The 23,923-nt window shown below is 38.0% G+C and overlaps 1 protein-coding gene across 5 annotated transcripts in view; it reads right to left on the bottom strand.

The window, feature by feature from the left end:
- Window positions 1-23,923, bottom strand: part of XPO4 (exportin 4) — a 118,806-nt gene that overhangs the window by 29,916 nt on the left and 64,967 nt on the right. For all 5 annotated transcript variants that reach the window (XM_078447630.2, XM_060637554.3, XM_060637557.3 and 2 more), the window contains 3 exons: window positions 17,270-17,382; window positions 12,080-12,237; window positions 11,655-11,829 (listed from right to left, as the gene is read on the bottom strand). In XM_078447630.2, coding sequence (XP_078303756.1) covers window positions 11,655-11,829; window positions 12,080-12,237; window positions 17,270-17,382 — 446 coding nt within the window. The remainder of the gene's footprint in view (window positions 1-11,654; window positions 11,830-12,079; window positions 12,238-17,269; window positions 17,383-23,923) is intronic.

Genomic DNA, 23,923 nt, shown 5'->3' with positions numbered 1-23,923 from the left:
CCAGTTTGGTTCAACTCAGAAATGCTAGGGTAATTTTACCATTAGAAATAATTTAGTTCATTAACAGATTAAGCAGAAACACATTTAGTAATATTTAATACTCATTCATGTTTTACAAAAGCCTATTAGCAATTCTGATAAAAGATAGCTCAAAAGCCTAGAGCAAACATTATCCCTAATGATGAACCAGAAAAGATATCTTCTATTGCCACTTGTATCTACACTGTACAATAAGAAATGTATTATAAGAGAAAGAAATACAAATTGTTAAGTCTGAAAAGCAAAATTTTCATTATTCACAGATGCTATAATTGTCCACAGAAGCTGAAAAGACAAATTATTAGAACCAGTAAGAATTTAGAAAGGTTATCAGATCAATATATAAACACCAACTCTATTTCTCTATGCGAGCAGCAACCAGAAAAATGAGGTTTAAAAAAGATACTATTCACAATAGTAACAAAAATATAAGGTAAAAAAAGCTTTTCTTTTACTTAAAGACAATGAATTGCATTTAAATCAGTACAGAGAAATACCACATTTATGGATAGAATTAATGTAAGAGAGATATCCATTCCTCACCAAAGATTCCCCATAATCTTTACCACAACCCAACTTGAGAAATCCACAAATTTTATATGGAAGAATAGAAAGCCAAATATATCCAAGACTCTTCTGAAGAACTGGCAGATAGGGGTATGTCCTATCATATTTAGACACCCCTTAGAACAAAGTAAAATATAGGTGCATAAATATAGAACTGACCAATGGAAACGATTAGAGAGCTCAGGAAACATTCGCTTTTATGTGAAAACTGGATATATGACAGCAGTAGTCGTGTATCTTTGAGCTATGAAGGGCTATTTAATAAATGTTGCTGGCAGCAAGAGAAATCAGCAACAAAGTGAAAAGACAACCTGTAGAATGGGAAAAAATATTTACAAACCATAAAGATGATATGGGGTTAGTATCCAAAATACATAAAGAATTTATACAACTCAATAGCAAAAAACCCACAAATGATCCAATTTAAAAATGAACAAAGAACCTGAATAGACATTTTTCCAAAGAAGATACAGGAATGGCCAACAGGTACATGAAAAGATGCTCAACATCACTAGTCATGAGGGAAGTGCAAATCAAAACCACAACAAGACCTCACCTTACACCTGTTAGAATGGCCATCATAAAAAGGGCAAGAGATAATAAACGATGGCATGGGGGGGCGGGGGGAGGTGCCTGGGTGGCTCAGTCAGCTGAACATCCAACTACTCTTGATTTCGGCTCAGGTCATGATCTCACAGTTCATGGGATCAAGCCCTACATTGAGCTCTATGCTGATGGCACGGAGCCTGCTTGGGATTCTTTCTTCTCTGCCCCTCCCACACGCACTCTCACTCTCAAAATAAATGGATAAGCTTTTAAAAAAAAAGATTAAAAAAATAATAAATGATATAAATGATGGCATGGATTAGGAGAAAAGAGAACTTTTTATGCACTGTTGGTGGGATCATAAATTGCTACAGCCACTATGGAAAACAGTATACAGAATCCTCAAAAAATTAATAGAATTACCATATGATCCAGCAATTCTACTTCTGGGAATATACTCAAAGGAAATAAAAACTCAAAAAGATAATCTGCAGCCCCATGTTAATAGCACCATTATTTATGACAGACAAGACATGGAAACAACCTAGGTGTCCATCGACAGATGAATAAAGAAATTATGGTATAGATACACAATGGAATATTTTCCAGCCACTTAAAAAAAATGAGGAAAATCTACCATTTGTGACAACATGGATAGACCTTGAAGGTACTCTGCCAAGTGAAATAAGTCAGAAAAAGACGAATACTACATGATCTCATGTAAATGTAGAACCAAAAAACCCACAAAACACAAAAAAACAAAACCCCACCAAACTCAGAAAAAGATATCAGATTTGTGGTTAGCAGATGTGGGGCGGCGGGGGTGTGTGTGTGTGTGTGTGTGTGTGTGTGTGTGTGTGTAACTGGTTAGAGGAAGGTGGTCAAAACATACAAACTTTCAGTTATAAGATACATAAGTACTAGAGAAGTAATGTACAACATGATGACTACAGTTAACATTGCTGTGTGATATACAGGAAAGTTATTTGAGATCTGAAGAGTTCTCACCACAAGGAGAAAATTGTCTTCTTTTTATTGTATCCATATGAGATGATAGATATTAACTAATAAACCTATTGTGACAAACATTTCACATATATGTAAATCAAACCATCATGCTATACACCTTAAACTTACAAGGGAATGTATGTCAATTATTTCTCAATAAAATGGGGGAAAAATAGACGGAGGGAGACACATAAATAAATATTGCTGGACAAATCTGTTATCCATGAGAACAAAAAGGAACTGAATCCTTATTTGATACCATATTCAAAATTAAATTCTAAGATGGTAAAATCATGAAAGGCAAACTTTAAAAACATTTAGAAGAATACACAGGAAGGATAGGTGTCTGAAACAAGGAACTAATAATGCAAATCATTTTTTTTAAAGTAATCTCGACATCCAGCATGGGGCTCAAACTTACTACCCCGAGACCAAGAGCCACAAACTACTGACTGAGCCAACCAGACACTCCTAATAAAAGAAATGACAGTAAGTTCAACTCCACTAAGATGAAGAACATTTGTTCATCAAAAGATACCATAAAGTCTAAATGCAATATGGTGTACAGGATTAGATCCCAGAAAGGAAAAATAATTGGTGGAAATTTGATGAAATCCAAATAAAGACTAAATGTTTAGTTAATAACAATGCATCTAATGTTAATTTCTTAGTTTTGACAAATGTACCGTGATAATATAACATGGTAATGATAGAAGAAATTAGGTAAAAAGTACTCTTTGCAATTTTCTGTAAATCTAACATTAATCCAAGTTAGGAATAAGAAAAAAGGTACCATAAAGTGAAAAGAAGAGCCACAAAACCAGGAGGATAAATCTGCAACAAGTAACTGACAAAAAAAATGAGTGTACAGAATAGATGAAAAATGTCTACAAAGGAGTAAGAAAGGGGCACCTGGGTGGCTCAGTCGGTTAAGCGTCTGACTTTGGCTCAGGTCATGATCTCGCAGTTTGTAAGTTCGAGCCTCATGTCGGGTGCTGACAGCTCAGAGCCTGGAGCCTGCTTCAGATTCTGTGTTTCTCTCTCTCTCTCTGTCTGCCCCCCTCTCCCCTGCCTGCACTCTGTATCTCTCTCTTAAAAATAAATAAACATTAAAAAAAAAAAAAAAAAAAAAAAAAAAAGGCAGTAAGAAAAAAGACAACCTGATAGGGAAGTGGGCAATGGACTGAACAAACATTTCATAAGACTCACCATGGGAATCATATATTTACATAAAGATGTTCAATATTATCAGCACCCGGGAAAGCCAATCAAGACCGTATCATATACTTACAAGTTTGGCAAAACTATGATGGTGAAGACAGGGAACTCGCACACACCACTGCTGAACATGTAGTGGGTCCCATCAGTTCAGCAATCAATTTGAAACTATCTTGTGAAACTGAACATTGACATGTCCCAGCATCCAAACATTCCACTTGGAGGTACCTTAGAAAACCTCTCACAAATATATACTAGTAAACATGCAGAAGAATGTTTACTGTAATGCTGTTTGTAATGGCAAAAAAAAGGGAAACTCCAAAGTTCACTTACAGCAGAACAGAGAAAAACTGTGGTATAACACTCACACAACGATACATCCTGTACATACAAGTGATCAAAATCTTTATTTTTTAAGTTTTTTTAAATGTTTATCTATTTTTGAGAGAGAGACAGAGTGTGAGTAGGGGAAGAGCAGAGAGGGAGGGAGACACAGAATCGGAAGCAGGCTCCAGGCTCTGAACCGTCAGCACAGAGCCCGATGTGGGGCTCCAACCCACAAACAGTAAGACCATGACCTGAGCTGAAGATGGACACTCAACCGACCGAGCCACCCGGGCACTCCCAAAATTTTAAAGCAAGAGAACAGACAACACTCAGAACAGTGGTCACTTCTCTTGCAGGGATGGAAGAGGGGAGCAGCTGGGGTCCCAGGATCGGGATGAACACACTGGTTCCGTCGATGCGGTACTGGTAAAGTTACCGGGTCGAGTCATGGGTTCACTCGCGGTGACTTCGTCATGTTTCAGAACATCATGTTTGAGGTTTTATCTGTCTCAAACGTGACACAATAAATTATCTCTGGTGGTTTGAGGACTAAAAAAAGATACATAAAATGAACAAACACAGCTAAAATGACCATGCAGAGTGCTCGATGTATTATTAGCACCAAGAAAAAAGGGTGGTTTTACGCCTTCAACAAAAATATATGGAATGCTGAGAGCGAAGCATTGGAATACAGAGATGAGTAAAACAGTTTCTTCCCAAAGAAACATCTGTGGCCTGTTTATATACTTAACAAAGCACGTGCTTTGCAGACATCATTTGTTAAGTCTTAACAGTTTATCTTGCCAAAATAAACAGACTGGTAACATATCTTAAGAGGAACTTACGGAACAGCATCCTCTGACCTCTAGTATCTCAAAAGGAAGAAGCGGGACATTTTCTAAAAACTATCTTTGCTGTTCTTTAGTGCATATATAATGCACGCTATCATATTTTAATTATTCGTGTATAAAAAAGTATAAATAAAATGTAAAAGCCTTTCAAGCCTTTTTACTATTGAAAGAGCAATAATCCCTCCTATAAAGCCCTGATATTAGACAAGGCAGAAGATCACACACTGTTAAGAGCCTCTAGTCACTGGATGGTGATTTAAAATAAGAACCCAAAACTTCTAGAGCCTTCTGGTTCCTTTTGGATATCAACACGTAACTCATCAGGCAAAGTGTGAGAAATCTGGTTGATGACAATTGGCAACTAAATCTTTCAGTCTAACCATGGAGAACTGAAACCTGACCAAGTGCTTTTTCATACATAATACCTTGGCCCTGCTCCATGACCACTCTGGCCAACACCCAGCAGCCAAGCCAAGCACGTGCACAGGGATGACGAAGGAGTCCAAGCTAGACTGTCTGTGCTCATGCCCTAAGTATTGTCAGGCCTGGTGCCAGAAAGGCTTTGGAAAGGGGCTTAGAGCTCATGAGACTACTTGACCCCACTTTACTCCATTTGGGGACGGAGGGTGGAGAAGGTAATCAAACTACGATAACAGCACTTACATTTCAACGCCCATATTTAACTTAGAAGGGTACAGAGGAGTGAATGTGCAGCCCGTCAGCCACAGAAAAACTGCTTTTATGACTGGTAACTATGAATATAAAGAAACAGTGGTTAATTTCATTTACGAAAATGTTACCAAATGTGGCTTTCTAAAAAATATACGTATATGTGAATCTGCTCCCCCTTTAACACTGAATTTCAGAAATTAAAATCTAACATGATTACTTGATTCCAACTACATGACATTCTGGAAAAGGCAAAACTATGGGGGTAGTAGAAGATCAGTGGTTTCTAGGGGTGGGGGAAGGAGGGATGAATAGGTAGAACACGAAGGACTGTTAGAGCCACGAAACTATTCTCTATGATTCTGTAAGACTGAATACACGTCATTACACATTTCTCAACATCCACAAAATACATAACACCAAGAGTGAACTCTAAAGTAAATTACGGACTTTGGGGGATAAGGAGGTGTCAGTCCTGGTTCCTCAACTGGAACAGATGTTTACCACACTGGTGGGGGAGGTTGACAGGAGGGGAGGTTGTGTGCATTTGTAGGGGTGGAGGAGGGTGAAGGATGGGATATGGGAAGTCCGTATTTTCATTCAATTTCACTGAGAATCTAAAACTGTTCTAAAAAAATAATGTATGTGTTTATTCCTAAAATGAGATAGCTTAAAAGTGTGTAAGATAACTCTTGTGCTGAAAATACATCTCATGCTCGAGTAGTTCTAAATTTTATTGTTACATTGCAAACAACTGCAAATCTACTCCTAGCCACAACAGGATTATGGTTACTGTCAGGTATTCGGTATGATCCATCCCACTAAACTAGATCTTTTTTCTCTGAACAACAAATAACCAACGTGAGAACTCCACATCTTTTTCATGAAATTGAAAAGTTCTTTCTTTGACCATCAGTATTTTCTTCATATGTAAACGTAAATTACATGAGTTCATAAAAAGAGAAGCAAATGATTCAGACATAAAAAATCCAGTAAGATGGGCACGGACAATTCACTCTCACGTAGAAAATTTTATTTCTAAGGAATAATCTTTAAGAAGTTCCTTAAGCTGATAAGACTTTGCATTCCATATTTCCAGCCTGAGGCTGCTGCTAATATAATTTCTCTTTCAAGGACCTGGGACTGAAAACAAATTAAACAATCAGAGATTATAGAGGCCAGGAAAAAAGTGCCAGGAACATTGACCAGGAAGTTCACTAGCAGTGTTCATTTGCAAACATGATAACAAAAAATCATTTTGCAGAAATAACTGATGTGACAAAAATGTGTCTTCAATAAAAGAAGGGGGCAAGAAAACTCCAGATAAATGTAAAGGTTAAAAAAGGGGTTCTATCAATATACCGTTTCTTACTATGGATGGTTGGTATACAGTTGTTCATTTTATTATTCTTTACAACTTTTATACACATGTGAATTTTTTTTTTTCTTTATATGAAGTATTTCACAGTAAGTTTAAAACATACAGGCATTGGTACAACCTCCCAGGTTCAGTGACAGATCAAATAATACATGCACTGCAGAGGGTAAAACATTAAAAAGAAAGGACATACGAAAGATTAAAGACTGAAAGAGCTGTATTAGTTTATGTTGCTACTCATCTGCTGTAAGTAGATTCTTTTCCTGGGGTACTAGTATTTAAGGCAATTATTGAAAAAAAAAAAAACCCACAGAATTGTCACAAATGAAGCTTCATGAATTCTATTAAAAATTAGGAAGTCTTTGAATGTTAACTGCAAAAGGAATTCATTCATTCTTTTTTTTTTTTTTTTCCTAGCCAGTCCTAAAGGCACAGAAATAATTTAACTTCAGAATACCTATGCAGCTGACAGTATTCCTGGCTTCTAAAATCCCTCAAGAGGAATTGATTTAGTGGGCAAGTACTGCAGCTGTTAGAAGAATCCTATAGATAGATCACTGAAAAAAGTCTGCCCCCACAAAACCACCAAGAGCCCAAGCTGCAGTTTGCAGAAAGAGTTTTTAAACATTAAACTCCTCGATCAATAAGCTTTCTTCCTTTTGGAAACGCATATGAATTTCCAAATTTTAATGCTAAACAATGTATACGCATCAAGCACCGTGACTGGCACATGGCAGGTGTTCGATAAGTATGTATGGAATCGAATTAATCCAGCAATAATCCTAGCAGGCCGACATCGCAGGGACTCGCCTGGCTTACAAGGGGTAGAAGGGCAATCCCTTTTTTCTACCTCACTCTAGCGTTCATTTCTGAACTCCTGGCACATTAGATCTGTTTATGCTTCTAATGCTGTATTATTGTTTTAAACAATACAAAGGATACCAAATGGAGCAATAGTTATGACAGTAAGTAAGCTTTATTCTCAACCATCTACATAGTCTATCTCAAGTGCAAGAATGCTGTAAAACATAAACACTGGATCTGTGCTAGGATTAGCATAGCAAATTGAGAAAACCAGAGGTGACTCATAGACAAGTCAGGAAACACTGCGTTGGTAAAATTAGGATCCAACCAGGATTCAATGCAACAATGCAATTATTTTGTAAAGACTTCTTTTAATAAGAATCTTTATTTAAGATGTAATTGTAGCCAATTTTCTTCCAAATGTCCTAACAGAGGAAAAGCTACTGTTAGTATTAAAAAGAAGTGTACCGTCCTTTAAATGTGCAAGGTTTAATGCACCTCATCTAATTCTCTCTCTTAACCATTTCAAGCAGATGAAATGAATGCGCATAACAGAAGCTGGACAGCTGTCTCGCTCTCAACAGTATCACCAATTTATTCATTTATTCTTTCCCGGCCATCAGGGCCACTGTGTGGGGGGCTGGGATGGCTTTCCAAATGGCCCCATCCTCTTGTGAGGTTAGGGGAGAGGCTGACTACGTCCGAATATTGTACTGGCCTCACCATGCCCTCCTCCCCTCCCCCAAAAAGTGAATAATAGCTTTCTCTCTTATCACGGAAACAGTCCCGAATTCATGCTTCCTGCTTCCAACTTACAACGTGGCTTCCGTGTACTCCTTTTCACTGCATCTCCTCCCCACAAAGTAACTGTCCACTGGGCAGGGAAACCAGATTTTGAATGAAGAATGTTGAATTCTACCACATTACACTCTGTACCGAACTTCCTACAACTTTATCAAGTATCTTTTTCTTCACTGCTTTGTCCCACACGTCTTGAGATTAGGCCACAGATGTACCGAAAGGTTTTTCTCTGCCAGGTTTACCTACCACCACCTCCTTTACATACCCACCCTCACACACCTGTGCACAGCCAGACACACATACATTTCACGTGCACTTCACGGTTTAAGCATCGTGCCTGGAAGCTCTGCTCAATTAACTCAGCAAGTTCTGCGGCTCCAGTGATGAACCCACTGGAGGCTGAACTTCAGGTTTTCTGCTGACAAAAGAAACCAACCGAGTACAAACCGAGCACAGAGTTCAAGTCATAGAGTTCGATTTCACTGAACTGATTCCAATGGATGTACCAGTATTATTAACATTTGATGAAACAATCGATATGATATCAACAACTACTGTGTTCGAATTTTAATTTTAAAGGCAACGGTTCCATGTCTATAGTCCTTCTCACCTCTTCAGTACGGCAATAGACAATAATTTGATTTCTGGGGTGCAGTGAAAAAATTCTTGGCCTCAGGAAGCCTCAAGTAATACCAGGAAATTTTAACGGCCAACAGAACAACTTGGCTGAAGACTGGAATTACTCTTTTTGAGCACAGACTTTCGGTTTACTTGCCAGTTGAGGAGCATAAATAACTGTCTTCACACACAGGCTAAAGCCACCAAGTAAGGACATACTTCATGAGATGCACATTAGTATCAAGAATTTTTCCTCCCACGTATATATATTTTTTTCTCGCTGCAGCCACATAATCACCACCAGAGACACAAATTTCAAAAAAAGGAGACAATCTATATGTATTCCTAAGTAAGCATAGTTCTGAAAAAATGTTCTCACAATGAGACAAAAGTGTATATGCTGAATCTGTTTTCCTACTGGGGAAAAACCTCCTTCACTATTAGAGAAAAGCAGAACATTTCACAAAATTAAACTTATGAAGAAAAGTAATATTAAAACTATTATAGCCTGCACAAAACAACAAAACTCAAAAACTTGTCTTACTTGGTAAGACAGTGTTCACAATATAGGTTCTCAATAAATGCTATTATTATGAAGGTTCATTTTTATCATTATTATTCCACATTTTAATGTGCATACCGTACAGGAACTTTCATATTGTTAACCCACCCCATAGAACATTAGAAGAAATAATTATCCTACCTATATCAACATGCTTAAAAAAGGTTAAGCAATTCGTCCAAGATTCTGTAGTTTATAATTACTTGGCTCACGACTATACAGTCTCCTTTCAAAGTTCATGACCTTTCTTTCTGAATCACTGACTCTCAAAGCAGTTCTTTTTGTCTCAGTTTTTCTACTTTTACTTAAAAGATCATTTACTTATGTATTTTTCCACCTGAGGTCAACGACTATGTATTAGGGACCAGTACTCCAATCACCGGGTACCTAAGGAAACAAAAATGATGTGACCCGCGTCCCAGAACTTCCACTCTGGTTTGGCGAGATTTGTTCGCGTAGTTTGGTATTAGCTGCACATTCCCCAGCCTCCCCTCCCCCAGCACACACAAGATACATGAAAACCGCACGAGGCTGAGATGACATTTAGGAGGATTTGTTTAGTCTTCTGGCAACTCATCGTGCAGGGGCCTCCCTTTCGGCTGCCCCCCAGCTTCACCGAACCTCGCCTACCTGGCTGCTCCGAGCAATACCAAGCTTCGGACCAATCTTCCCCCTCTGCCTTTTGAAACAGGTAACCAATTCTTTTAAAACCATTTTTAAATGTCATAAGCAGATCAATTAGAAGAACTTAAAAAAGAACACTTCTGCAGCACACCTTCTTGTGAAACAAGCACAAATACGCCTACTCTGAACGAGTATCTACACTTGCCGCTTTCTAAAATTTCTCGACCAACCTTGACAGAAACATTGTTTTCCAAGTTGTCAGCCTCCTGGTCAAAATAAATGAATTCTAAACTTAAAATCTGCAAAACAAGAATGATATATATCTTCTAGCAATTCTTCTATAAAATGTTTAGAAACTTCCTTAACCCACAAACAGAAACTAAAATACAGCTATGTTTCTAAATATGTGATCAACATACTGTTTCATCTACCTGGTTTAGAAGAGAAAACAAACCAAGGGGGAGAAAGCACAATGAGACCATGTTAAATGAAACCTGAGTTGATTCAGAATTTGTAACAACCTGAAAGGGTTTTGAATAAAGCTTAAATACTTAAAATTGACCTATATTTCCATGCATAGAACATAATTTTTCCTCCTGAGAAGTTCAAATCTCACATACAATGCCTTTAAACTTCTACTCCTCTACTAACTACATTTTTTCAAACACACAAATATCTGCCGGACCTGGTTCCTTTCCACATCAAACCGCTGAAGTGTCCGAGTACATAAATCATTCCCGAGTTCTGTCTTCTGAACACCCCTAAAGGGATATGAAAATGCACAGACATTGCCACACTCCCAACAAAACACAGGATTTTGTGTCTAATACCAATTCTAACAGGTACTGACAAATATTCTTTTTACTCTTACAGTCTTTGAAAGAAATTCACATATTGATCCATAAAAAGAAAAATTCATTTCAACAATTTAAGAACCACTATGGAGGAAAAAATTATTTCCCATGATTAATGTAGTTATTCACGGTAACTTACAAACACAGCTGTGTCGTCAAGGAGTTTTAGTACATGTTTCCTAAATTAAGTTTTATATCTGGAAAATATACATTTGAAAACTTGTACCAAAAAACAGCTTTCGTACTGTTACTGGTCTTAATTTAATGAAAATTACGTGCCACCAAGATACACTATTAAACCAAAAAAATTAAAAGAGCACACAGCCTAATCAAAACCAGCGTGGTTACAATCAAGTGAACCAAATTTTATCTACATAATTGCCAGATAAGTCCAAAATTTTTAAATTCTCAAAACAATATAAAATTATAATCACAACCACACTACAATGTTAGCAGCGCCCTTTAAAGTTTTCACCGTTAAAATGGGGTTTCAACATAATCCTTAATACAAACGTTTCATTCCATTTCCTATATCCAGACACTAAATTATCTCAAAGTTAAAATCTTGACACCAACAAATTTAATCTACAAAAGTGATTTTAATCCACAGAAATTTTTAAAGTAGCATTTCTAAACACAGATTGCCAAATAATTTTCACATGTAAACAAAAATGCAATTTTAACAATAGCTAGCATTTGCTTGATTACTTGTCACGAGAAATGTTGCAGAGGCACTGCAAATTTCCTTGTAAAAAACAGACACAATTTATTTTAAAACAGTCACTCACCACTTCTTCCAATGCAGCACTTCGCCCAAAAGAACAAGTGAGGTGTGTGAGACAGTTAACAAAGGACGAGAAAAGTTCATTTGGAATGGCAGTTAGAACATTTCGAGGGAACACAGTTATCAGGTTGCTGATAATGCTGGAGATTCCCACAGCTTCGGAATCTTCTATTTCAATTCTACAAATCAAGTAATGAGTATTATTAAGTGGCAGAAGAAAAGTCCCAAAAACTCATCTCCAAACATGCAAATATTATCACCTATTTGTTTTTCAAGGCATGTCTCTGTGTGTTAATTTCAAATTACCCGCATAACTACACTTTAAAATATAAACAGGGAAAACCACTAGTTTCTTCTTCTCCTCTGCTGTTAAACATAAAGAAAAAACTGAAAGCTCTTTTTTCAGTTATAAAGGGCAAGTATACCTACCCATTGATAGTATTCAGTAATCCCTCAATGAAGTGTGCTAGATAATCAACTTGTGAGCCTTCATCGGGGAAGATGGGTCCATGAAGAGAAGCTAACTGGGCAAGGCACTGAAGAGAATCTTGTGCCATATCTGAATCTTCTCTGATTTTTCGATGTACCTGTTAGAAAGAATTACTGATCCGTAAAAACAAATTCTTCTTTTGCAAGGGTCACGTGTCTATCATGCCGAATGAGGTAAGAGAACAATTCACTGTAGCTGCTTATTTCCAGAAAATTAATTCCTGAACCTGACTGGATTTGAGAATTGCCCCTCAGTCCACTTTACACTACAGGCCATGATTTTTTAAACATATCGAGTGACTTTTAACCGAGGGCTACCTGCATTTTGAAAACTGAACTGTCCCCAGGATGTTATGACAAAGAGAGAAGCAGATGCCAGCCAGTCGGACATACTGCCTTCTTCTAAAAACAGCAACGACGACAGTCATCCGTATTATGCTAACTATGCCTAGCTGCAGCTTCTTGCTAAAGTTAGCAGACAAGTTCAATCGGGAGTATATAGATGCTGCTCCAGTAGAAGTAAACAGTCGCACGCTTAGAAAAGCAATTTACCTTTCCGGCGCCACTCGCTCACTCAACTAGCACAGAAGCACACTCTTGCGCTAACTCCGACATCGCCACGATTTGCCTGAATCTCACTGCATCCTGTCCACACTGCTACGAGTAAGGGCCAAACATTTTCCTAATTTCACTTAGTCCACTTTAAGCCTCATCTAGATTTTCTATCAGCGATGCAACACGGATGTGAAACACCTCGTACACAGTATTCTGTTTGAAGGAAATCAATTACTGCTCCCTAACTTTACACTGTTCTTAATAGTCTCAGATTTTAAAGACGGTTCATTGCTTAAATCTGACACAACTAATCATAATTAAGGAAAATACACTCAGTAAAGAAATTACAGGGGCAGCCGGGTGGCTCAGTCGGCCGAGCGGTTGACTCTTCTTGGTCACGATCTCAGTTCCTGAGATCGAGCCCTGCGTCGGGGCTCTATGCTGACAGCAGGGAGCCCGTTTGGGATTCTCTCTCTCTCTCTCTCTCTCTCTCTCTCTCTCTCTCCTCTCTGCGCCCCTCCCTCGCTCGTGTGTGCTCTCGCTCTCTCTCAAAAATAAGTAAACTTGGGGGAAAAAAAAGAACTTCTAGGTATTTTTTATCTTAATCCACCAACCACATTGATGGCACCCATCTTCTATTTTCCACGAGCATTTGACTTCTCCAGCCCTTCTTTTCTTACACAAATTTCTTTGCTTTCTGAATGTGTCACAAAATTGTAAACACTCGTGCTCTATTTGTTTCAAGTTACGTTCACTTCGACTCTGCAAATCATTTATAAATTACTTGCAGTTAGAATACTTCTTATAAATATTCACAGGTACACTTTTGGTACCCAGGTACACAGCGAACAGGTAATAAACCCTTATTCACTGATTGATTTCATTACTCTTTAAACCTTGAACTTCTTAAGGCTTTAAGATATTTAAAATACTAAAGAGTTACAAAGTTAATTGAGACGCTTGAAATACACCACCCTCTTCGGTCTCCAACAGGGGCTGGAAAACCACAGCCGATGGCCGAATCTGGCCTCCTGCTCATGTTTGTATGGCCTGCAGAATGGTTTCTACATATTTATATGGTTGGGAAAAACAAAACCAAAGAATAACAAAATCTCAAGACACAGGACAATTAAACAAAATTCACATTTTGATGGCTGTTACAAAAGTTTTGCAGGAACACTGCCCCGCTTGTTCGTTTAGGTATCAGCTATGCTGCTTCTGCACTACAAAGGGCTTCTGTACTACAAAGGCAGAGCTGAACAGCTGCCTCAGAGAACAGGTGACCAGCAAAGCCTAATGTTTACTACCTGGCCTTTACAGAAAAAGTCTGCCAATCCCTGGTCTAGAATAACACAAATGTTTCCCAAAATATGTTCTATTACATTTTAAGTTTTATATAGTAAAAGTATAATGCGCAAATTCATAGAATCTACATTGTCCACTTCATGAACTTTTGAACACAACTCATTTTTAAGTTCCTTATCTGAAAAGTATAACTAAATTTCATCATGCTGTTTAACCTAATCAACATTGAAGCATGTTATCCAGGGGGTACGTTCAACCAATGGATCCAATGCAATCTGGGACAATAGAGGGTTTCTTTTCTACCAGCAGAGAGCCAAATGGTTATTCATTACTGGTCCAGAAGTGAGGAATCAAAAGAAATGATGAGTGAAATGGCTAATCTGATTATGTAATACAATAAAATGAAAATAAAATACTACCGCAGAGCCTGCATGTCCTGTTCAAACTTAATTTATGTTCTCTGAAATGTGAACCATATAAAACTCATGATCCATAATGATTAGTTCTTGCGTAATACAGTAGACTCCTGCCCTTCTTCCAATGTCAGCCTTACAAAGGAGTTCTTCCGCAACGGAACCATGTGACAAGTTAAAAACTGAATTCATCACCTGAGTAGGGAAAGCAGAGGGCTAAGGAAACGCAAAGTCTAACAGAACACCCACAGAGGTGAATGGTGAAGCAAGACAAGAATAAACAGAAGCAAGTCAGTAAGATGATAAATTCTACTGGAACATGCTGAATCTGAGATGTCTGTAGGCCTTCCAAATTAAAACATCCAGTAAGCACTTGGATTATAAGGCTCTGGAACTTTGGAGCAGCCTGTGCTGAATATAGATTTAGGAGTCATCGGTGCAGACGTGGCACTTGAAGTCCTACGTGTGGAAGAGATAGTCCGAGGAGAGCGTATACGGTCGGCAGGGTTGAGAACTGACACAGAACACTAGCAGTTTGGCAATGAGCAGAGAAAAACAGAGAGCACAAATGAGGTCAAGAAGGATCAGCCAAGAAGGCAGGAGGAAAAACTAACAAGAGTGGGTTTTCCAATACCTCGTGGAAGAAAGAGAAACTGAGACATCTGTAAGCTTCCGAGGGGCAGAATGTCACCTCGAGTGTTTCTCGATTCAGATGTGACCAACATACTTAAAGTTTTAATTCCGTTCAATAGTGTATTTGTCTATATACTCAAATCTAGAGAAATGAGGATAACCAATGGAACACTGCTTTCTATTCGGTAACGAACTCACGATTGAAAATAAGTTTAACAAAACCCGAACGAAATAAAAAGATTAGCCCCACTGTCCTCTCTGTAACAATTTACAAACTCAAGTTGCTTATCAGCTCCTCAAACGAAAGTACCAGGCCCCAGACGCAAAACTGCTAAGACGACCATGCAAAAAGGGTTAATTTTCAGGCTGAGAAGCCATCTGCGTGTGGTGGTTCACAGCTGACAGGAACAGCTGTCTGCTTTGTCTAGACAGCTGCTCGGATTCGGGGTAGCTGTTTCCAGTACCGCCAGCAAGTTTTGCACCTTTTCAAAAACTGCTGGAATGGGCTCTTCTTTCAGTCAAACGAAGAACACAAAGAAGTGAACTCGGATACGTATCGAGACAATTTCTGTCAGATACGGCAGGCGCCAGAACCTGTTAATTTAGTTACAACTGCCTCTTTGATGCTGAGATGCTTTCGGTCACCATCGCTCCGATTTACAGAATATACTGCAAGGTAATGAAGTCTCAGCATTTCTACAGAAAACATTTTTATGTATACAACCATGGTCGAACAACCTTATTCTAGGTATTTTAAAATACGTACCATAAAACGACAATATTTTACATGGTTGAACCGAGAAGGGAAGGCAGTTGTAAGGATAGTAAATAATATTTTTCAAACAAATAAAAAGGTGAGAAACTAAAATGGTTGGGATTAAAACAGCTTCCATTTTTTTCTTCTTAACTGGTCTTTATTGGACTTCTGCCCCAGTCATTACATCTAACTTGTGGGCTTAGGCTATTGACAGCAAATCAACATCCCTCTCCCCTCCACACACATACATTTCTTTCACCAGCCTTTGACTATTACAGTGGGGACCCTCATGAACAAACATGGGAACGTACAGCCTACTTCTTTTTTAAAATTTTTTGATAGAGACAGAGCGTGAGTACGGGAAGGGCAGAGGAAGGGGGAGACACAGAATCCGAAGCAGGCTCCAGGCTCCAAGCTGTCAGCACAGAGCCCGACGCGGGGCTCGAACTCAGGAACCGCGAGATCGTGACCTGAGCCCAAGTCAGACGCTTAAGACTGAGCCACCCAGGTGCCCCGAGCCTACTTCTTTCTAGCAAACAATAAACAAGACCATGTGAAGTTATAATCGAAATAAATTGCTATTCAAAAACACTACCTTGACCCATGACTGATAAATGAGCACATAAAGTACCCTCTACTCTGTTATGGCAGTTCTTCAAGTGTCGTCCAGGGATCCTGACACATTGCTAAGACCACGTCGGGTTGTGTGTAAGGGCAAAACCGTTTCCACACTGGTACTAACACACTGTCACACATGTATACAGTGGAGTTTCCTCCAGGTTACTTGACCTGTAATATTACAGCTGGATGTAGAAGCAGATCTGAGAATCAGTCTTCAGTTAAGCATGACATTACAGTTTTACAAGAACATAAAACAATGCCACTCTTCAGTAAACTTTTCTTTTTCCAAAAATACAGCTATCTGTTCATTAAAATGTTATTTACGTTAATATGTAAGGGTTTGGGTACTATTTTTTTTTCTAAGATTTTAAGTAATCTCCCCACCCAACAGGGGGCCTGAACCCACAATCCTGAGATCAAGAATCACATGCTCCACTGACTGAGCCAGCCACATGCCCCTCCCAATGCTACTTTTACATGAATCAACAAATTATTTTTTAAAGTTTTTCGTTTGAAATTTTAATGTGGTAAATATTAGTAGTTGTATCCCCATAAACAAAAGCTCTTCGGGGTCTTCAATAATTTTTAAGAATGTAAAGGGCTTCTGAGATCAAAAAGTCTGAGAATATCAGCTCCAAGATATTCATACTTCTATAACACTTTTATAAATTACCAAGAACATTCCTCTGTAATTTGTTTAAGCAGATGTATTGATTAGGAGAGAAGGGTTTAAAGGAGAAAAGCAACCTGTCCTGTTTTACACTGAGGACACACACAGAAGCATGTACTCTTTTCAGTGGCACTCTTCCTTGGCCTTCACCACCAGAAATGAAAAGCAAGACTTACTGTGAAAAACAGCTCCATAACTCTGCTATCCAGAAGAGTCTCCCGCCAGGACTCTGTTGGCTTTAACAGCACATTTTGTGAAGATTCAAACATAGCTATATAATGTCTGCCCAGTTATCTGGTGTCAAGGTCAACAACAATAACATTCTTACTTTGTCTAAAGTATAAGTATATCCTAAATATAACAGGAGCCATCCAGAAAGAATGTAATGGAAACGGTTTAAGCCTCTTCACATATGCTACATAATTCATGCATGAAGCTTAGGAATAAAAGGCATTAAGTGCTTAAAAAAAAGAAAGAACTCTACAGAAATATAAGGCAACAGTTTCATCAGAATTACATGTCATGCTGCAGGGACATAAAAACTTCGATGATCAGAGGTGCCAATGGTGGCAACAGAAGAAAAACATGCGTGGAAAACAGATGTCAAAACACGAGCAAAAAAGGAAAATCAGTTTCTGCGTATTTATCCCAGCATTTCCCCCCAATATCTTAAAACAGCTCAAACCACATATACAAAATGAGTCTCACAACAGACTACTTGGAAAAACAGCATTTCCACAAGAAATATATTACTTGGGAAACGAAAAAAGAACAAGAATATATAGCATACTGAAGCAGAAAAACTCCCACATATTAGATCATGCAAACACCACTTCCAGACAAATACCTAGTTTACAGACAACTCTCCAGGTGCTCATTTACAATTCCCACGGACTAAAAAGCCACTTTGCTGGTGCTCAAGTGTTTCAACATCAAACGTACCCCGAACGTAATAGCATCTTCGCCATATAGAAGTTAACCAGTAACCATCACATGTTTCTAAGTGTGCATGAACATAATTCACTCAACGACACTGATGTAGAAACTGAGGTTTTAAGGAAAGGGAGAGCTGTCTGGGCATAAACACGGTAGTTATGTCACTGCACTGGCAACAAACGTCCAGCTAAGTACATCAACTAAGGCGACATTTGCATCATTCAATGAGAAATTTCACCAACAGTTATCCAAAACTGCAGCTTCCAAAAATCAGACACAAGTTCAAATGCTGTATTTTCATTAAAGCCCAAATCATTAACAGAGAATATTAAAAGACCGTGATAATGCTGTGGAAACTATTTTATAAGAGATTATTACTTAACTCTCTTTTGAAATATCTAATATTTTGTCTCTGTAGAGCAAGGGGGAAACGGCGAACTGTTTCAGAAGTCTGCTTGCTTGTTTCTGAAAAAATATTTCTGCTCCAAACACGTTCTGCAACTCCATCTGACTGATGAATAAAAGTGAAACTCAAGTCGGAGTCACTTAAATTTCACTTTTCTCTTCCTTCATCTGCCACCTTGTGGAGGTGCAGGGAACGGGTTGGAAGCCACAAGAAAGACTGTTAGAACTGGGAATGGAGTAAGCCTGGGTTTTGAAAAGACGAAAAAAAAAAAATCAGCCCACAAATGCTAAGCTTTTAGTGAGTCAATAGTTATTAAAATGATTTCACTTTCTCACCAGGCACCTATTGGTCTCACGTTATTCACAGTGTGTTGTGCACTCAGGATATGCGGACTGAATACTACGTATTTTATTTAACATGTCTGAAAACAAAGGCTTGATTATCTTTCAGAGAAACAAAATGAAATATTCGTGGATGAAACCACATAATGTCTAGGATTTGCTTCACAATTACCTAAGGATGGAAGACTACAGATGAAACAAGGATTTAAAGCCGTTGAAGCTGGATATTTATTTTTGTACATCTTTGAAATTTTCCACAATAAAAGGCTGGTGCATAAAAAAAGGAGGAGGCTTGAGCATAGGAAATAAAGACCCGAGTAAGGCAATAAATTCTTTGCGCTTCATAAAACCGATTTCACTTCATCTGTTCCAGTTTTATTCCCCTTAAATTTCAATGTCCCGTTTTATTAATAAAAAGGTAATGATTTTTATATATACTGTTCATTAATGGAAAATGTTTACTACTTATGCTAAGTACTATGTTGAGCAGAGATGCATAAAGAAAATCATGACAATCCAGTTCCAATTTTTTAGGAGTTTGCAATCTTACATTAAAATGGTAACAAATTGTTATTTTGTTGAATATCCAGATCTAACAAACTAAATACACGTGTATAATTTTACTAAATATTTTCACGGAGAAAAATAACAATTTATTAATACTTTATATGCTTACATAAGGTATAGATTTCTTTTTAAGTTGGGGGATATGAGACACGTTCACATAACCATAGTAAAGTGGTTAGTCTCAAAGGAGACCATTTGCCCATTTTCTTGTCAATACAGCCACCCAGGCAGCCAGCAAACGCAAGCTGCTCTAAGAAAGCCAAATACTTCAGGTGCCGGTCAACTGCCAGAGAAAGTTAAAATCTATAACCCCGAAGAACGCTACACACACAGTTTAAGCACAGAGGGAGAATACTGGGAGAAGTAAAGGGAGCAATACTTACAGAGTTTGCTAGTCTTGGAAACAAGGCAAATCTCATTCCAAGAGAGTAAAGAATCTCCCGTATCCTAACTAGGCCAGTTCTAGTCGACAAGGGGTTGGCCACTGTTCTTCAGTGAGTGGAAGGTGAAAACTTCAAAGATTAGTAAGTATTGCAAAAGGAAACAAAACCTAAACCAAGATACTTGTTTAATTCTCTTTTCACCCTTGATTTAGAAAATGTATATGCTCCATAAATTCTTTTGGATATCAAAGATTTATATTGAGAAAATGGAAAGACATACATTCAAGCGAGGGCTTTTTCCAGGTATGAAATGGACATAATTGCAATTGCTCACCTAAACATAGGGTTCAAAATAATCTTCAAATATTTAATTTTTAAAAAATCCTGGTTTCAGCTTCCCTGATCTTGGTCTGTTTTTAAGCATACTTTTCCTGGTGCCTCATATGTATGGCCAAATTTGCTCTAAAAGCTGACAATCAGCAGATTTTTTAAATGATGTTAATTCCTTACATTTTGCTAACAGCACATGGAGATCTGTGAGGTTAATACCTGACACCTGCCAGGAAATACCTTTCCCCCCCAGTTATTTTAAATTTCATTTGAGTTTTGTTTTCCAACTCCAAACCTAGAAGGGACTTTTATCTCTGGCATGGTATTTGCCTTCTACTAGAAAGCTCATTTATAACACACTTTGCTAAGAGGTTACCCTAACTGTTCTTTGAAGAATTGCTCTACAACACTGCAAACTTAACTACCTTCTCTTTTAAGTCAGCCCAGCACAGCCACTAACACCTTTTCATCATAATAAAAGTGCACATATACTCCCGTTGGTACAGTAGGATACAACCACGTGTGTCCATGTGACCATTCCCAAAAGCATTTTAATAAAAACTTGAAAAAAACAAAAACAAAAACAAAGCAGTGTCGTAATAATGGAGCAAATTTTTAAGAACAGAGCTATTCGGACAAGAAAGACTTGTTTTAGGTGGCAGACTGTGCTGTGAGCTGCTGAAGTGCTTGCCTTTGAATGAGAGGCTCTGAGGGTCCTTCCGAGTACTTGAAATACTGTTACTATGGATGTACAAGTATTACTTTGCAATTTAAAAAAAAAGTGAGAAGCACATCACAGTGTGAAAAGAACAGTCACATACAGATCTGGACCACATCTGTACACTCAAAATGTAAAAAATTCAGGTATTTCAATTTTTAATTTGTTACTGCCAATTCACTATTTCTGTGTGTATGTGTGTGTGTGTGTGTGTGTGTGTGTGTGTGTATGTATATGCGTGTGTGTGTGTATATATATATATATATACATATATATATATATGACACCCCAAAATATCACTTCTCCAGATAATTCATAGTGTAGCTTACTTTAAAAACAAAACAAAGACTACCTCTAAAATTCAGAGATCTATCTAGCATTTCTATTCTTAAGACAACAATTTAAAAAATGATGTCAAGTAAAGCAAAAGTTTCTTTCAAAAACAACAGTTTCCTTTTCAAAAGTTTCGATTTATACCACTACATTAACGTGTCATAATATCTAAACATTATACTGCTTTATCTTTTTTATCCAAATGTGTCACTAATGCAAGAGAAGTCTGACAATGAAATGATTATTTACTAATTAATCATTCATTATACATTTTATACGCCTGTCAGATTTTACAAGACGTAGAAGTCACAACAGATTGATACTGGTTAAATAGCTATCATTTACCAAAATCTGCATCAGATTCTAAATCAAGAATCTTCTTGGGCTATGGCTTTAAACATTTATCTACAATAAATACTGAACTCAAGTAATTTATATTTAAAAAAAATTTTTTTTTCAACGTTTATTTTTATTTTTGAGACAGAGAGAGAGAGCATGAATGGGGGAGGGTCAGAGAGAGAGAGGGAGACACAGAATCTGGCTTGAACTCACGAACCGCGAGATCATGACCTGAGCCGAAGTCGGACGCTTAACCGACTGAGCCACCCAGGCGCCCCAATAATTTATATTTTGTATCAGAATAATTCATTTGTAACCAAAGAAAATAAAGTGCAGTAAGACAGCCATACAGAGAGCTGCTTTCAGTCTTTTAATGATCCTATGTCTTTTCAAAAATCTGTCATCCACATCTAATCTTACTTTACCTTCCCATACTTTCACCAGATTCAAAAATCACGAGTTACAGGACAATGATGTCTCTGTCACTGTACCAAATAGAAGCCCGCAAGGGTTCAAATTCTGAAGTGCTAAAACCCAAGCAGTCATCTAAGCTCAACACTATCTTAACCCTCTAGAAAATCAGCTGTAGTCAGATGTAAATTCAACTGCACCTCAGAACAGTGAAGTATTAACTCTATGTTCTCTACCCTCTCTTCACAACGATCCTATCGAGCTCTAAAATTCTCTTAGGGAAAGCTCAGCAAATTCTAAGAACTCAAAGGCATATAAATGTACCACCTGTCCTATTTTATAACTATATGACCAGAGACAAACACACTGGGCTAAGAGCCAGAAGGACAGAATCGAATCCCACCCTGCTACGGAGAGTCACCGGAGTCCCGAGCAACAAGTCTTCAGGTTTCAAACAACAAACGGTATTATCAGTAAGCACATATCTTAATGTGAGAGGAGAAAAGTCATCTTTGGAAATACACGGGTCCTTATATATGCAAATAAGTTCTTGTTCGTCTAACATCTTTAGTAAGGGCATCGTCTTGTGGCGGTAGCAGACTGTAAAAAGTCGGTGAGTTATACAGTAACCGCGAATCATCCTCAAGCAACTGCAGAGAGTCTGAAAATTCCCACAGCCTATTCTTTTTTCTTTTAAATTTTTTTTAACGTTTATTTATTTTTGAGACAGAGAGAGACAGAGCATGAACAGGGGAGGGGCAGAGAGAGAGGGAGACACAGAATCGGAAGCAGGCTCCAGGCTCCGAGCCATCAGCCCAGAGCCCGACGCGGGGCTGGAACTCACGGACTCACAGACCGTGAGATCGTGACCCGAGCTGAAGTCGGACGCTTAACCGACTGAGCCACCCAGGCGCCCTTCCCACAGCCTATTCTTATAAATACTTCATGATATAGGAAGATCCTGTGGCAACAATGAACATTTTACAAAAGTAATAAAAACTTTCATTTCTCCATCTTCCCATATTCTTTTTAAGCTACCTCATTTGTAAAACCAAGCTTCAGAAGCAAAGGGAAGCCAAGTTTTTCTTCTTAAATATTTAACCTCTGCCACTATAAATTCTTCTAACAACAAAAACAGTTATTTCTCTTTCTGGCACAACACAGAACCAATGAGCCCAGGCTTAGTAAGACAGCATTCAGTCCAAGTAACCAAAAGTCCTTTGAAATAAAGGAGAACTGACCTCACCTGAATGTTTTCCCAAGCCTTCCCTGCAAATAGTAACATCGGCTTTACTGGAAATCCTAATTTAGGTGAAGGCTTCTATATCCCATTACTATTTTATGATCCAGTTAGCTTTACCCAAGAGACAGAGTTGAAATTTTTTTTATCAAAACCAAATCAGATCCACAAAAATAGAATATCAATAAAAGGCAGTGTAACCAAACTAAAAAAAGAAGTATTAAAGCCAACATACCAAACATACCTGCCAAACATTCTTATTACAAATGATACTGTCATTTATGATTAGCATTGCCAAAACCCTTAAGCATTTATGGACACCAGGTGAACTACTAGCTAAATAATCTTAGCAGCAAAAACAAACATCCAAGAACTGAAATAACACTTCAGAATCAAATCACCTTACCTCAATAATTAAATAACATATATTTGTTAAGCATCTATTATTACACGCCAGACTGTGCAAGGTGCTGAAACAACACAGTGAACAAAAAACATGACCCATGTTCTCATGAACTTCTAAATGAGTAAACAGATTTACTCAAATAAGCTACACATGAAAACTTACAGCTGAGAAGTGAGCCAAGAGGAGAAAATCACATATAACATGCATATGAGAAACCATAGCAAAAGAAACCTGATTCAAGGTACACAACTGCGGCACACTTAGGAGGTGATCAGGCGAAGGGGAGGGGTCCAGGCAGAAAAACACATGTGAGAAGGTGCCATGGCAGAAAGGAAACGGCCTGAGAGAACAGCTTCACCAAATGAGCAAACAAGAGTTTTGAGAAAGAGGCAGAAATCAAACCACCCAGGACTGTAGAGC

Source organism: Panthera onca, chromosome A1, assembly GCF_046562875.1.
Source record: "Panthera onca isolate mPanOnc1 chromosome A1, mPanOnc1 haplotype 2, whole genome shotgun sequence".
In the NCBI taxonomy this organism is placed as follows: Eukaryota; Metazoa; Chordata; class Mammalia; order Carnivora; family Felidae; genus Panthera; species Panthera onca.
The sequence above is the reverse complement of the archived record's forward strand: the minus strand, read 5'-3'. Positions and strand labels throughout refer to the sequence as shown.